At 44.8% G+C, this 17706-nt stretch overlaps 1 protein-coding gene across 3 annotated transcripts in view; it reads left to right on the top strand.

The window, feature by feature from the left end:
• The window catches only part of ORC3 (origin recognition complex subunit 3), a 342442-nt gene that overhangs the window by 121170 nt on the left and 203566 nt on the right, over nt 1–17706 (top strand). For all 3 annotated transcript variants that reach the window (XM_069235555.1, XM_069235556.1, XM_069235557.1), the window contains one exon: nt 17149–17262. In XM_069235555.1, the coding sequence (XP_069091656.1) occupies nt 17149–17262 (114 nt within the window). The remainder of the gene's footprint in view (nt 1–17148; nt 17263–17706) is intronic.

Raw genomic sequence — 17706 nt, 5'->3', positions numbered from 1 at the left:
AGGCTATGAAGACCTCCTCATCTGAGGAGTCCTCCCCAATGGCTACACTGGTCACCCCTGGGATTTTGCTAGGGGGTTTGTTTTTGGGACAAGAAGTGTCCTTGGTGTGGTGCCCTGTCTGTCTACAGTTATGGCACCATGCCTTAGTGGCATCCCAGTTCTTACCCTGGTACCCACCTTTGTTTTGGGTTGTGTCTTGGGGCCCACCCACCTGGTCTGGTTTTTGGGGGCCTACAGAGGACTCTTTTTCTTTGTTTCTAGTGTCACCCACTTTCTCCTGGGGAGGCTTTGTAAACCCTTTCTTTTGGTCACCCCAGTGGAAGTTTTGGTTACCCTAGTCTTGACCCAGTGGTCTGCCTTCTTTCCCAATTCTTGGGGAGAAATTGGACCTAGGTCTACCAGATAGTGATGCAACTTTTCATTGAAGCAGTTACTTAAAATGTGTTCTTTCATAAACAAATTATAAAGCCCAACATAGTCATGCACTTCATTTCCAGTTACCCAACCATCCAGTGTTTTTACTGAGTAGTCAACAAAATCAACCCAGGTCTGGCTCGAGGATTTTTGAGCCCCCCTGAACCTAATTCTATACTCCTCAGTGGAGAATCCAAAGCCCTCAATCAGGGTACCCTTCATGAGGTCATAGGATTCTGCATCTTTTCCAGAGAGTGTGAGGAATCTATCCCTACACTTTCCAGTGAACATTTCCCAAAGGAGAGCACCCCAGTGAGATCTGCTTACTTTTCTGGTTACACAAGCCCTCTCAAAAGCTGTGAACCATTTGGTGATGTCATCACCATCTTCATATTTAGTTACAATCCCTTTAGGGATTTTCAACATGTCAGGAGAATCTCTGACCCTATTTATGTTGCTGCCACCATTGATGGGACCTAGGCCCATCTCTTGTCTTTCCCTTTCTATGGCTAGGATCTGTCTTTCCAAAGCCAATCTTTTGGCCATCCTGGCTAACTGGATGTCCTCTTCACTGAGGCTATCCTCAGTGATTTCAGAGGTACTGGCCCCTCCTGTGAAGGAAGCAGCATCTCTGACTATCACAGTTGGAATCAGGGATTGAGGGTCCCTGGGTTCCCTAGTTAGGACTGGAAGGGGGGAATTCTCCTCCAAGTCACTAACATCCTCCTCTGGGTTGTCATCCTCAGAGGGGTTGGCTTTTTCAAACTCTGCCAAAAGCTCCTGGAGCTGTTGTTTGGAGGGTCTTAAGCCAATTGTGATTTTCTTTATTTTGCAGAGTGACCTTAGCTCCCTCATCTTAAGATGGAGGTAAGGTGTGGTGTCGAGTTCCACCACATTCATCTCTGTACTAGACATTATGCTTCTAAAAGTTGGAATACTTTTTAAGAATCTAAAACTAGTTCTAGGTTCTAATTCAAACTTTCACAAACTTTTAAACTCTAAAAGAAATGCTAAACAGGATCTAACACAAGGCCCTAGCAGGTCTTTTAAGAATTTAGAAAAATAGCTCAAATTGCAAAAATCAATTTCTAATGACAATTTTTGGAATTTGTCGTGTGATCAGGTATTGGCTGAGTAGTCCAGCAAATGCAAAGTCTTGTATCCCACCGCTGCCACCAATGTAGGAAGTTGGCTCTGTATGCACTATTTCAAAGTAAGGAATAGTATGCACAGAGTCCAAGGGTTCCCCTTAGAGGTAAGATAGTGGCAAAAAGATAATTCTAATGCTCTATTTTGTGGTAGTGTGGTCGAGCAGTAGGCTTATCAAAGGAGTAGTGTTAAGCATTTGTTGTACATACACACAGGCAATAAATGAGGAACACACACTCAGAGACAAATCCAGCCAATAGGTTTTGTTATAGAAAAATATTTTTTCTTAGTTTATTTTAAGAACCACAGGTTCAAATTCTACATGTAATATCTCATTTGAAGGGTATTGCTGGTAAGTACTTTAGGAACTTTGAATAATTACAGTAGCATATATACTTTTCACATAAAACACAAATAGCTGTTTTAAAAGTGGAAACTTAGTGCAATTTTCACAGTTCCTGGGGGAGGTAAGTTATTGTTAGTTTTAGCAGGTAAGTAAATCACTTACAAGTCTCAGGTTTGGGTCCAAGGTAGCCCACCATTGGGGGTTCAGAGCAACCCCAAGGTTACCACACCAGCAGCTCAGGGCCGGTCAAGTGCAGAGTTCAAAGTGGTGCCCAAAACGCCTAGGCTTCAAAGGAGAGAAGGGGGTGCCCCGGTTCCAGTCTGCCAGCAGGTAAGTACCCGCGTCTTCGGAGGGCAGACCAGGGGGGTTTTGTAGGGCACCGGGGGGGACACAAGTCCACACAGGAAGTACACCCTCAGCAGCGCAGGGCGGCCGGGTGCAGTGTGCAAACACGCGTCAGGTTTTCAATGAGAGACCAAGGGATCTCTTCAGCGGTGCAGGCAGGCAAGGGGGGGGGGCTCCTCGGGGTAGCCACCACCTGGGCAAGGGAGAGGGCCTCCTGGGGGTCACTCCTGCACTGAAGTTCCGTTCCTTCAGGTGCTGGGGGCTGCGGGTGCAGGGTCTTTTCCAGCCGTCGGGATTTCAGAGTCAGGCAGTTGCGGTCAGGGGGAGCCCGGGGATTCCCTCTGCAGGCGTCGCTGTGGGGGCTCAGGGGGGACAACTTTGGTTACTCACGGTCTTGGAGTCGCCGGAGGGTCCTCCCTGAGGTGGTGGTTCTCCACCTGTCGAGTCGGGGTCGCCGGGTGCAGTGTTGCAAGTCTCACGCTTCTTGCGGGGAGTTGCAGGGGTCTTTAAATCTGCTCCTTTGAAACAAAGTTGCAGTCTTTTTGGAGCAGGGCCGCTGTCCTCTGGAGTTTCTTGTCTTTCTTGAAGCAGGGCAGTCCTCTGAGGATTCAGAGGTCGCTGGTCCTTTGGAAAGCGTCGCTGGAGCAGGTTTCTTTAGAAAGCAGGAGACAGGCCGGTAAGTCTGGGGCCAAAGCAGTTGGTGTCTTCTTTTCTTCTTCTGCAGGGGTCTTTCTGCTCAGCAGTCCTCTTCTTCTTGTAGTTTCAGGAATCTAAATTCTTAGGTTCAGGGGAGCCCTTAAATACTAAATTTAAGGGCGTGTTTAGGTCTGGGGGGTTAGTAGCCAATGGCTACTAGCCCTGAGGATGGGTACACCCTCTTTGTGCCTCCTCCCTGAGGGGAGGGGGGCACATCCCTAATCCTATTGGGGGAATCCTCCATCTGCAAGATGGAGGATTTCTAAAAGTCGAAGTCACCTCAGCTCAGGACACCTTAGGGGCTGTCCTGACTGGCCAGTGACTCCTCCTTGTTTTTCTCATTATCTCTCCTGTACTTGCCGCCAAAAGTGGGGGCTGTGTCCAGGGGGCGGGCATCTCCACTAGCTGGAGTGCCCTGGGGCAATGTAACACGAAGCTTGAGCCTTTGAAGCTCACTGCTAGGTGTTACAGTTCCTGCAGGGGGGAGGTGTGAAGCACCTTCACCCAGAGCAGGCTTTGGTTCTGTCCTCAAAGAGCACAAAGGCTCTCACCGCATGGGGTCAGAAACTTGTCTCTCAGCAGCAGGCTGGCACAGACCAGTCAGTCCTGCACTGAACAATTGGGTAAAATACAGGGGGCATCTCTAAGAGGCCCTCTGTGTGCATTTTTTAATAAATCCAACACTGGCATCAGTGTGGGTTTATTATTCTGAGAAGTTTGATACTAAACTTCCCAGTATTCAGTGTAGCCAGTATGGAGCTGTGGAGTTCGTTTTTGACAGACTCCCAGGCTATATACTCTTATGGCTACCCTGCACTTACAATGTCTAAGGTTTTGCTTAGACACTGTAGGGGCATAGTGCTCATGCACCTATGCCCTCACCTGTGGTATAGTGCACCCTGCCTTAGGGCTGTAAGGCCTGTTAGAGGGGTGACTTACCTATGCCATAGGCAGTGTGAGGTTGGCATGGCACCCTGAGGGGAGTGCCATGTCGACTTAGTCATTTTCTCCCCACCAGCACACACAAGCTGGCAAGCAGTGTGTCTGTGCTGAGTGAAGGGTCCCTAGGGTGGCATAAGAAATGCTGCAGCCCTTAGAGACCTTCCCTAGCATCAGGGCCCTTGGTACCAGGGGTACCAGTTACAAGGGACTTACCTGGGTGCCAGGGTTGTGCCAATTGTGGAAACAATGGTACATTTTAGGTGAAAGAACACTGGTGCTGAGGCCTGGTTAGCAGAGTCCCAGCACACTTCTCAGTCAAGTCAGCATCAGTATTAGGCAAAAAGTGGGGGGTAACTGCAACAGGGCGCTATTTCTTTACAATAATGGAATGCAAGCCAGTTCTTACAACTATGTTAAGTATGATCAAAATTGATGTAGACATGTCCAGGGTGCATCATGTTTGTTTTTACTTCAGACCTGCTGTAAATCCATACCAAGATTTTGCAGTTCTCTGACCTTTTACAGTTTGTTAGCATTATGTAATTTTTGTTTTAATACTATTTGCAATTCAGAGATAGTAAGGGAAATCCAAGGGTGATGTGGCTTGTGCAGCCAACATGGCGGATGTGCTGTAGACGAGCTCTGCACTTCATCCTGCTAATCCGACATTTATCCTAACAGGAGCCCATTATCCCAGGACATGGGCCTCCCCCCACCCCTGTGATACCTGTCCAACTTGTTGCCACACTGTGAGAAATCGCAGCTGAGAGAATGAAAGTGGCAGAGGTGTGGCCCGCGATCGATGCAGCCTAGTAACGGGCCCGCGGCTGAAATATTTCAGATCTTGCCTGGAGGAACCAAGCTGTGACAAATAAGAAGGTGAATACTTGGTCACTTCCCTGAGGTGCAGGGCCACTAATCTCTGGGCCACAAAACTCTGGGCTGCGAATCTCTGGGCAGCGGTGCTCTCTGAAGTGAAGCTTGCCTTGCCTCCCGACCTGGGTCGGCTGAAGTGTGGCCTAAAAGTCGAATGCAAATCCTAGTTACTGGAAGGGTGCAGTGGCTGTGAGATCCCCTTGGCCATGTCGTGACGGCCTGTTAACTGCCAGCGGAAGCCGCACGCAGGAAGAATTTACCGGATTTGAGCTCCGGGAATAGATGTTGCGCTGCTCCAGCGGGCTTCCTTTTCCGCACCATTATACACTAACCAAGTTACTTGCTAAAGCTTCCCTCCTGACCAGGCATAGCAAGTAGTTCAGTGGATAACCGAAATTGCTCCTGCTATAGCCCTCCTCTAAGTTATTATATAATCTGAATTTAATCACCTGTTCTGCTGCCACATCTACAGTTAAGGTCGATCGTGCTACTACACCACAGTACTCTACACGACTCAGGTAAAGGAGCCATCTCCTCATCGCACACCCCAGAAAACAACAAGGAGTGAGGAGAACTGTGATCACTGACAACTGTTACACCCTTTGGGTGCGGATATTATGAGCGGTGCATCAAAGATCACCAAAAGTAGGACACATCCAATAGCCTGGAAGCGACCTGAAGTAAATGTGGAGGAAGGCCATCTACAGCTGAGCACCTGACAGACACCTACACAAGCTGTTGCAGTGCTCACAGTTGGGGCTGCATGTGCTGTTGCGTCTGGGGGCTGAGGTTGCGCAAGTGAGCCCTCTCTAACAGGAGTGTTCTCCGAACCGCTGCATTTCACTGCCTGTAGCACGCAGAGGGCTGCTTGTGCTGCCATGCTACAGTTCTTCCTACCAAAACAGCCGCTCCACACACATTGCGCTATTACAAGAGATGCATCTCATTCAAGCAGAAGGCTCCAAACTTCAATGGCGCTGGCACGGGCAGGTGTTTGCTACCAACTACTCCACTTAAGCCCGGGGGTGCTGAAATGGATTAGACCTGGGAGCCTATTCATGGTACAATATACACTACTTGATTCAGAGGGGTGGTATGTCATAGTGGTGGGCCGCCCAGACTGATGCTCAGTTCTAGTGGGTTCTATTTACGCCATGAATTTGGATCAGACCACCTTTTTTAAAGTGCTTTCTCAATTACACTATTGCGATGGAGCGACATAGTGGCTTCTAGGAGGGGACTTTAATAGTGTACTAGACACTGCACTTGATCCCTCTCCCCCCCCCCCCCCACTGTCTGGCACAATGGCAACTTCCAACGCGCAAATGTTGACAGATTGGCTTCAAAGGTGGCAAATGGTTGATTTGTGGCGTTTTCAAAAACCCGGACACAAGGACATATTCCTTCTACTCTTCATCTCACAAATTACACGTATATATAGATAGAAAATAGCAGCAATTGTGTACCCACCAACCTTTCAAACGTGGAGCATATGGATGAACGACCCACCCCCCATTCCTCTCTGGCATCTACAGCCTGCACTACAGGAAGACCCACCCCCACCCCACCCCTCACCCCTATTCAGAGCCTCCCTTGAGGCTGCGATTATGGACTATTTTAATGACTGTGCTGGTACAGCTTCAAATAAATTGATAGAATGGGATGTCTTTAAGGTGACTTTGTTGGGACATTGCCTGAGTATACAAGGAAACATGAGACAACTCATTAACAGAGACGTATCTAGATTAGAGCTCACACTGCTGGACTTGGAAACTCAAGTGGCTAGGGACCCCAGTGTTGTAGGGGGGCTGAAAAAGGCACAGAACGAACACCCAACACTGTTTGATAGGCTACAGTGTTTAAATTATGGCACACGCTCGGCCTGCACTTATGCCACAGCAGACGACTTTTGATGGGGCTTATTCTCTAGGAATAGCCTACAGCTTATTCGCCAGGAACAGCCTATAGCGGCAATAAGTTCTGCAGTGGGTTCACTCCTTTACAAGTAGTATGCTATACACACGTGTACCAGTCATCAATGATCGCGAACTCTGGTGCCTGTGATTCCTTCCTTGCTAACCTGGCACTGCCACACATTACCATGAACCAGCCAGCTGTACTAGCTGACCCTGTTACGTTGGTAGACATTAAAGATGCAGTTAAGGCTTTGGCTTACGGCAGGTCTCGGGGCCTGATGGTTTACCGCATGTGCTATACAAAGCTTATGATTCTCACTTGGCCCCACACTTGTGGCAATGTACAATGAGGACCTTTCTATCGACACTCTAGAGAGAGGCAACAGTCATCTCTTTACCTAAACTCACACAGATCAAAATGGGTTTGTCTCCACACGTAATACCTCCCTGAATTTTTTTTTTATTTTTTTTTAGAGTTAGGACTGGCATAGGCCACCATTTCCTCCGACTAATAAAATTCTTATACACCGATCCCCTAATCAGGGTCAGGATGGGGGCCCTTCTATTGGATACCATAGGCGTACATAGAGGAATGAGACAGGACTGCCTGCTATCACCTCACCTGTTTTTGCTGGCCATTGAAGCACTAGCATTGGCAGTGTGTCAAGATGGCACACAATGGGGTATCCCTTAGGGTGATGGAATACATGTTATCTCATTATATGCAGACTGCTATTATTTATCAAGGACACACACAACATTCCCACCACGATTGCTGCAACACTAGCCTATTTTGCAACCATTTCTGGATTGCATGTAATCTGGACAAAGTCTTGTCTATTCCCTTTCTTCCCGATGTCCCCGATCCATCCTTTATTCTAGATGGGACACAATTAGAAAGGCAGCAACACACATTCTGAAATTTGGGGGTGCAGGTATACCACTCTGACAGATCTGCATGAGGGCAATGTCACTCATTCACTAATATCTCTGCGAGCCCAAATGGCATTTTGGCACTCACTACCGCTGGCGGTGGTGGGGAGAGTGGCGTTGTTGAAGATGGTGGTCTTACCCCGCCTTTTATATCTCTTTACCAAACACCCAATTTACATAACAGTCACATTTTTCTGTGTGCTTGATCAACAGGTCTTAAAATTAATTTGGACAAATCAAATTGCAAGATTGCACTGACGAAACTCTATCTGCCTACAGACAAGGAAAGTCTAGCTGCTCCTCACTTTGAGCAATACTACCTTGCGGCCCAAATCCAATGGATTGCTAAATGGCTGGTAAGCTTTTGTCAGCCACATCCTCTCCTAGTTGGAACCCATCCGCCATTTTGCATTTGTTTCACCCTTGCACACAGGAGCCTGAGTCACTATTACTGGGGTGGTGTATCGATGTCACGATAGATGCCTGCACATTACTAAACATGTGATCCCCTATGCACCGGGGCTGGCATTGCTCAGCACACCTAGGGCTGGGAGGCTCACATTGTCTGCTGAACGGATGACGTGGCACGCTGCAAGTCTACACACACTGGGGGATCTGTAGAAGGAAGGTGCATCATCCACATATGAAATGTTAATGGAAGAGGACCGGCTTCCCTCGCTTGGACACAACTGGGGAGACATGACCACGAACTGGCCAGGCATCTCACGATCCAATACCTACATGTGATGGGCAGGGGCAGTCACCTCATAAGCTGGTTTGCTGATTCATCTGCCCTCACACTATCCCACATCTCCTCACTCTCCGGCAGTGCTGGGAGGCAGACGTAACACATCCTTGCACTGAGAAGGTATGGGTCGCCTTGTTAGAAGGCCCAAAATATGAGCCGCGCAATGATCGATTGGAACGTAATCAGCTTTATATAGTTCATAGAGCTTATTTTACGCATGCTAACATGAATAGATTTTATGATAGAGAAGATGCTGCCTGCTACCAGGTTCAATCAGGTAGATGCTGATTGGCTACACTTGCTTTGGTCTTGCCCTCATTTGCATACTTATTGGTCTGGTATCACATCACACTTAACTGCCTGCACTAAATGCCCAGATTAGCACAAGTGGGAAATATGCCTACTAGGATTGTATTAAAGGAGCAAGAAACATAGGGTTACTTCCTGATTTTTGGATTTGGGTTTCATAGTGGCTAAACCGCTCATTACCCGCTGATGGAAGTCCTCTGAGCCCCCACTGGTTGCTGTGTGAGAACACTCAGTGATAAATTGGGCACAAGCAGTAGGTGTGACCTTACCTAGGAAAGACCTGCGTGAGCTACAGAAATACCCCATTGTTAATTATTGGGATTCCATTTTATATGACTTATAGTTCACTCAATTATAGGAGACAAGCAACAATGCTGAGACAGAAGTGAGGGCCCCAGACATGCAGGCTGAAGCAACATGATCACTAATCTTGATAACTATGGTGCCCTTTTGTGTATAGGTTTCTTGAGGCTGCTGGCGTTTGGCACTGGAAAGCTTCATATCTGGATGCAGGATGAGAGAAAGGAGAGGAGGGTCATTACGAAGTAGGGTTGGTTAAGTTGTGTTGTAACTTTAATATGGTTATATGTTTATCAAAGAGAATGGATCTGTTACTATAGCAAGCACTAGCCTAACCAGTGCACTGCTTTATCCTAAGAACCAAAAAACAATCTTTTAATGTAAGGGTTGCCACAGAGTAATATTGTCTATCATGTGACTAAGTATATTTTGTAAATACAGAACCGGTTTACAGATGTATGCTCAACAATATACATCAATCATATTGTCGGCATAATATACCTGCAGAAATACTTTGTTTCAGTAATGTGTCATTATGCTTTGCACCAAGTAGTATAGTACTCGCTTCCTACTATATAATTGCATTGTATAATTACAAAATACAGATTCAAACACAACCATTTGCAATGCAACGGTTCTCGCATTACGTTGAGTTGGAGCTATTAGCGTTGTAATCTCTTAACCTGACTTTTCTTGCCACATTAAATGAAAAAATAAAATGGAGCACGATCGCGCTGCGAAATAAAGAGAAAAAGTAGTCCAGAAACTATATGGAAAACATGGAGCCTCGCATGTTTCCAGTAGTTTACCAGTGCTCTTGAGGGCTAAACACCGGAAAAGGCATGACGTATGCATGCCTTTTACAAATGAAAACAAGCGGATTTTAAAAAGGCAAGCCCACGAACCAATGAAAGTGACTGCAATACATGGGTGTGGTTACAATACCCCTAAAGAGAGATTAGAAGAGGGAAGGAGCGCTTTGCGCTCGCCCCTAAAAAAAAATAAGGAAAATCCAAAACAGCCAATCCACTTGTAACAAAAGCCCCACAAGCATGTGTGATGGTGAATGCATGTTGTGATTTTATGTGTTTGTCTGTGGAAAGGTCAGCAGGAATTGTCATAAAATATAGTTTGGTAGGAGCCAAATTTGGAAAGCGTGGAGTAGCTCCTGATGGGAGCTTCACTTGTGACACACAGAATCCTTTATATCCCCAATAATTATACCATATCATCTTGCTTATTTTAGTTCCTTCTCTTTGGATGTATGATATAACGACGTATGCCTTTACCATGCAGCCTTTACTGTGTGTGTGTGTGTATGTGTGTGTGTGTATATATATATATATCTCCTTCTACCTCTGCGAAGTTCAGCCACACCAGATATCTTGCCACACATAAGATATCCTTTCACAAGGCACCATAAAAGAATAAATTGTTTTTTATAAGCACCATATAGCATGGGAAGCCAACATGTTTGGCAACGTGTTTTGGCCAACTCCTTCAACCAGGATTTGAAGGTGTCTGAATTTACCACTACCCACACACAAACCCTAAATTGACCCTCACCACCCTATACCACTACCATCCCCTAAACCCTAAAATTACCCATACCACCACCCGCGCTTAAACCCTAAATTTAGTCTTACCGAAATTTGCACACATCTACCTTTTATAATTACAATGCGTGGTAAAGGCATTGGACGAGGAAGGCTGTTTCCCTTCTCTTTTTTTGTATTTCTCCTGCTAATCTTAACTTTTGTAGTGAGTCTATGCTTGAAAGTTGCTTTAAAGCCCCTGCCAATGTGCAACTTTCTTGAAGCTCATCTTCCAAATGGTTACTTGATCCTCTGGCCCCTACAGGAGCCTGCTTCCAGAATTCCATCCCTGGAGATTAAATGGCCCAAGCTCTCACTATATCATCTTCATGGACTGCTGTGTCACCTCTTCAGGGTTCAGTAATTTATCTGTCCAGTGCTTCTGGTTTGCTATTGAAGTGGGACAACTTAAAAAAAGTTATTATATTGCAAAAGGAACCTCTTGCCAATGAGCCTGAAGAGGGTATATCCGGATAGGTAGGACACATGCTCTAGGTATGGTCCATGTGGGGCAGACTTCATACACCTGCTCTGGCATTGCCCGTGTTTAAGCATATACTGGGAAGCTGTGGTACACACGCTTTGGAGAGTCAGTCATATGACACTGAAGTGCAGTGTTAGGCACTGTCTGTTGAATCCTTTTGTTTGCCCCAAGAAGAGGCGTATGCAGTATAGAATGACTCTACCGGGGTTGGTTCTTGCAAAACCCGGTATTGCTATTAAATGGTTATCTCCAGTGGCCCCTGACGCTGCAGCAACGGTGGAGGGTTATCGTAGAATGGGCACTAAAGTAGGAACGACGTTTGCAGGAGGTGAGAATGGATGGTAGGGTGGAAGAAGATTGCCAGGTGTGGATGTAGATACTAAAGGATATAATACAAGCTGGGGAGGGAGAGCTCTCACACAGCACACATAGACCACAGAGGACTCCATGGCCCGCAAGCAAACAATGAAGGGTTCAATATGATGGTGGGATGAGAGAAGGGGAAGGGGTGTGAGGAGAGGAAGGTGAGGGGGCTTGCTTGGGGGGGGGAAGAGAAGGTCCAGGCGATCCTATGCATTGAAATGTGCTCCTGCATTGTGCTACAAGGGATATTTTGATTTCACTACCTGCAGACGTGCTTATTCTGATCACTTCTTTGTTGTAACTTTTTTGCAAACAAAGGAAATCATAGAGAAGTTTAAAAAAATAGCAAAAGGAATCTCCACACAATAGTTAAGTAAACCAGCTAGTTCATCTCCCGTACATGTACTGTAGCAAAGGGAATCTGGTAAAAGAGCCCTCGTATGTAGAGTCAAAAGCATAATTACATAGCAGGGTGAGCTGTGCGTGTCTCCTCACTATCTTATGACTACTCTTGAAATGAGGTAAATAGTTTCTCTCATTTCACCTGCAAACCCTACTTCCATTATGCATTCCATTGTGACCTCAGCAAATAAGTTGGATAGACACATTTTGTCACTCTGTCTGTGATAATGGTATGGAGCCTTTTTCAACAATGCAGGTAATTGCCATGATTTACGTTTTCCTGGCTATTGTTTGGGATTCTCCTTAGATATTGCTCTCTGAATCCGCTTTAGCATATATGGAATATAACGTAATAGACAGCTGAACTGTAACTGTATTGCCATGTAACAATAACCATGATAGTTCTAGCTCTGTGGTCTTTTTTGTATAGCTGCCCACTTACACCTTTTCGATCACAGAACCCACCCTGCTTCCTTCACAGGACCCACCCCAGGTTCCCTTGATTTTTAGTACCTCACTCAGTTGCACTATACTTATAGCATTTGTGTAAAACTGACAGAATTGTACAGTATGACTAGTGCAAGAGCGAATATGGCCCTCTTGAGATGAGATCCCACAACTGACCACTATAACGGCTGCCTGCAGGGTTCCTAAGTCATACAAATTTTGGTGAATGGAGTTGAGAAGGCTGACGGACCCAGAAAATGCCTACCTCCCACACTAATGTGGTGGACTGAGTGGCGGTGTTGTTGGCCGGACAGTTTGTTGTCTTGTTGAAGTATGACAGTCATCTTGGGCCTGTTAGAAGGTGTAGAGGAGGCAGTATTCTTATGTAGCCATGGAGTGCCAGTGTTACCCACCCGAGGTGGACTGAGGTGAAGGAAGAAGTTTTTCAAGTTAGTACCACTGACCCTCTGACACTGTTTGGAATCACCAACCGTGATCAAATCATTTCAGAGGGAGGGAATTCTCAGAAGAGTCTTGGAACCCAAATATCCCTGTGAAATGTGTGCTTCTGCTGGAAACAGCCAAAAAGTACTCCAGTCATCCTGAATGAAAGACTCTACGATGCAACAAATTGGGTAAATGACAATAAAAAAGAATTATTTGGAGCCACCAATGAAGAAGGGACTAATAAGCTGCCTTTTGACTCTTCAGAGAAAACCAACACTTCCAAGATCTAACTACAGATATTAAATTAAGGAATAATGATGTCGACTGGGGTTGACTTGGCAAACGGATATATAAGACATTGGTGAGTTAACATAAGAAAGGGGAATATTCTGACTCCCTGCAGTCTTTGAGGAGACTTGAGCCTCTGTGTCCAGTATAAGGGATGAAATGAGAATTAAAATAAAAGTATCACAATGTGGGGGGGAGATCACAGGAAGATGACTTAAGGCTATCTGAAGGAGAGGCTGTTGAGGGATTCTGCACTGTTCTGTTCTGTTCCTTAGCATATTCCAGGTACTTGATGGCTTTGAAATCGACATATTCTGGACACACAAAGTGGATGCACTGAGGACCGGACTGAAAAAACATTCTCGCTTAGCTGCAGTCCTTGTCACTTGCGGACAGAATTTTATGAGAAGCCAGAAAGGAGGAATCAATCAGATTCATAGATTGCAATGTTCAAATGTTTGCAGATTTCTCTCAAAGGTCTCTCAACACGCAAATAGCTCTGATTCTGATCACAACTGAATTTCGTAATTAAAGCAAATTAAATTAGGACAGATCATCCCATTTTCACAGTGGTTTCCACTTGATTTGAAGAATCCTACATTTTCAAGAGTGGGATGAGGCCAGTGCCGGGACTTCCTAAAATAAATTAAGTGACAGCAAATGCTGACAAGATGGCCAGCTCTTCGTCCATAGAGGAGGAAGAGCAAAGGATACGCAGTAATTGAAGTGGCAACAGGAAGCAGTCTGATCGCTGAAGCTGTAAGGATAGTGTGACGCTACCGTAAGGGAATACATATTTCTCTCACAGATCAATGTTTCATATGTTTTACTGCTCCCTTGACTCGAGAGAAGACAAACTGGGAGTGTAGAATATACATTAACATGGCTTATATAGGCTTTGGGGCTGAGGGAAGTCATTGGTTACCAGTGTAAGCTCATTATCACTTCAAGCATGGTTGTTTCCACCTCGGGGGTGGTTTTATTCAGATATTAATATGACTGTTTTGTTGTTAGGTTTGTGCGGTGTTTGGGTGGGAGAGAATGGGGATTTTATGGCAGTAGCGTAACTGGGACTCCATTTACTTAGAAGGCTTGTGCATTCACTGATTGAGGGTTGACATGAACGACTGCTACCTCCTCCATTTAATGTCCACTGTGTAGATTGTAAAATTAATATCAAGGATGTAACTCCCCTGTGAAATTCATAATATCTTGAAAGTTCTTATATCTACATAGCCAAGTATCATATGTTTTTATGTGCTATAGGCAGGTCCCCGAGTCCTATTTCTCTCTCTCTTTCTAATTGTAGTGGTTTTTCAGCATTCCCAATATGTGGCATTCAGGTTAAGCCCCACTAGCAGTCAGAGTCTCAGGAGCCCCTCTCTGACTCTTCCAAAGTCAAAAGTGTTCCAGTCGCTAAAGAACTATGAGGTAGAACAAGGTTCCCTGGGTCTTTTGGCCCTGCAATTAGTCTTACCTACTTCTGTAGGTTTTGCTCTATTGGAGTCCCCAGGAACATTCCACACTCAGACGTTGTGGAGGTCTGCAGCAGCTGCTAGCTGTGAATAGCATTCTCTGCTTTGCAGGGGAGTGGCTGATCATCCACTGCACTTCCTCCGATGACTTGGTAAGTTCCTCTAATCCTTCTCACCGATAGGGGGATGATCGCTCAGGTTCTGACACTTCAGTCCAGGCTCAGGCACACACAGGTCAACATGTCATCCTTTCCTCTCGACATTGGCAAAATCAGACAACAATCCTTGCTCTTCACAGCAGCCTCCTCTGGCATATAGGTTTGCCAACTTTACTCCGCACACAGGCTGTGGCCTGATCGTCACAGCAGTAATGCAATCTTCACGGCTGACCCTTTACCCTGCATGCAGGTGATGGGCTGATCATTGTGGCAACAGCTAGCTTCATGGCGGCCCTCTGTAGCATCTGGGGTTGCCAACTAGAATCTACACACAGGCGAAGGCCCAATCAGTGCAGTAGCTGCTTCCTCACATTTTGTAATATGGGATCCTCTACCTCCTTTTGCACCTCCAGTCTGCCTGGGTCTCCTTTAATGAAACCCAGAGTCTTACATGTATTGTACCACTCACAGGCTCATATACACCCAACAGACGCATGCAAACTATCTTGATGTAGGGTAAGGATGGGTTAAGCACACAGTAGTGGAACTTTACATGAATAGGCCTGTAGGCATTACTCCAGTGACACAATTAGAAAGGATTATTCAGTCCTATTGATCTCTGCATGAAATGCTGTCACCACAGCACTCATGCTACCTAACTCCTGCTAAAGGCAGTAGCTTTTCACCACCATGAGGGTGGCACTTTGGGCACCCCTCTCGGTCCATTGAGACTGTAATCCGTGACACGGCAAACATGCATGATTTGTGTTTGCCTATGACAACAAGATTCAGCATGAGGGATCTAGATACCTTTGCAGCTGGGGCACTCAAGGTAGGGGTACAAGCCTGTCACCATGGGAGGGACCTTACTGTCCCATCAGGATATTGTTGACATTTGGAGACATATTCATCGTTCAAATAGAGACTACCCTTATTTTTCACACAGTATGCTCTAAAATAGACATCATTTGGGGATGTTATTCCTCCTTGAGAGTCAAAGAGAGAATAGGCATAGGAATTATTGAAATATTGGACTACACTCCAGCGACATACGACTTTTCGTTTAGGTGATCTTCCAGATAAAATAGGAGGTTGGCAGACTGATTCTGTTATTGAAGGGTTGAATATATGATCTTGACTTGGGGAAGCTAATACTGGAATATTTTTAGATACATTTAATTTGTGCTGTATTGATGTTGACTGCCTGGAATTCATTCAAAAAGGAATTTAGGCAGAGATGAGTAGCGCAGAAACCCAACCTGCCCCTCTTGCAAGAAAGTCTCGCCAAACACATTTAAAAAGATAAAACTATGTAAAAGCAGCCTGGAAAGTTTACCTTATTGAGAAAAATGACAACGCTTGGGAACAACTTCATCTGCTATTCTCAGAAAGATCAGTGAGGATAATTTAATAGCTGAAACAGCTTTTCTGTGAACAGACCAAAAGCAGATCAGCTACTGACTGCCACACTGTGCTAACCTAATGCTTGCCAGTGGCCAACATACATCTGAAAAAGCTAAACTGCTAACTTATGTCACCTTTTTGCCGACATAAAAAAGGTTGACCCTGTAAATGATTCCTCTATTGATGCATTTCTTGAAAGTATTGAATATCCTAGGTAAGGGAAGGACTGTGAAATCTTAGAACTCATATCAGAATCAAAAGTGTCAGGCGTGTTTTAAAAAAATTGCAGGTTAACAAAGCTCTGGTGTTGGATTGGCCTTTTACAAATTCTTCTGTATTTTACTGAATACTCAAGCTAGGTAGACCTGTGGATTGCTGCTCCTTGCTGGCTATTTCAATAGAGGATAATATGCCCTTCTGGATACACCCTGATTAGACAGGATTATTAATAATAGGCAGACGTTTAATACTTAGAATCCTGCACTTGTTGAGAAATTTGGTAAAAGATAGCTCTCTTTGACCTGAAAAAAGGTTTGGTCACGTGAATTGATTTTGCGTTCAATGTGTTATCTATGTAAGGCAGGATTGTACTTGCCTCTGTGGTATTTTATGGGCCTAAATGTGGTCCTGCATTGTTCCATAAACAGTCCATATAATTTTAAACTTTCACAAATCTTGGAAGCTCCACATAATAAGGTAAATTGATATGTTTCGACCCTCTTACTCTGGGCCTTCTTTTCTCAGGACTATTAACAAGGATTTTCTTTAGTCGTCAAAGCAACCTTAAACATATGCCTACATAAGTATATCTGAATATGCAACCTTGTGTACTTGCTCTTTAGTACATACATTACATTAGTTGTGTCCTAGCCACTATCTCCCATCTAATGCATTATTTAATCACCTACTAGTGAAAAGATTTAAAAGGGCGTATAATTACTTGGTCTTATATGTCCCTTTCTATCTACATATTCAGATATTCTGTTGGTATCCTGTTTGAATCATAAAACCTAATTGCACAGTTTTGCTATAGAATAGACAGAGTCTGAAAACTCTTTGGCTGTCAATGCTGCACTGAATAAAATATCCTTTTTTTTCTTTTTCCTCCTAGCTGCTACTGACAACACAGTTTCCCTTCAAGCTGAGTGGAAAAGTGCTGCAGGTTCTCATCGGCATATTTCTGTATCACGACTTCTCAGTTCATAACTTTATTAAAGGACTTCAGGTATGGCAGACTTATGCTTCCCCTCCTATCTCCTCTTGCTAGGTTATCTCTCCTTGTAAGGGCTCAGACTGCAAGGTAATCTCCTTTTATGCTTCCCTCTTACATTTTCTGTTCCCTAATTGTGTTTAAGCTGCCTCAAGTTGTTATGCAACTGATGGGCCTTGTTATTGCACCATTTGCATTGGTTGACATGGTGATTGAAGATGTTCAACCCCTTTGGAAGTAGTTGATGCTCAAAATGTTAAAGTATACATGAAGATATGCCATTAATAGAATAATTTGTTGCGCATTCTGCAACAACTGGAGACAAATTTGAGAAGTGCAAATTTAACTATAACTTTAGGAGATTAGAGATAGGATTCTAAATGTCTCCTTATGTTGGATCACATCTCTGAAATACATTTTGATAACACGCTTTGATGCTATTCATAAACATATTACTCA

Source organism: Pleurodeles waltl, chromosome 5, assembly GCF_031143425.1.
Source record: "Pleurodeles waltl isolate 20211129_DDA chromosome 5, aPleWal1.hap1.20221129, whole genome shotgun sequence".
NCBI lineage: Eukaryota > Metazoa > Chordata > Amphibia > Caudata > Salamandridae > Pleurodeles > Pleurodeles waltl.
The sequence above is the reverse complement of the archived record's forward strand: the minus strand, read 5'-3'. Positions and strand labels throughout refer to the sequence as shown.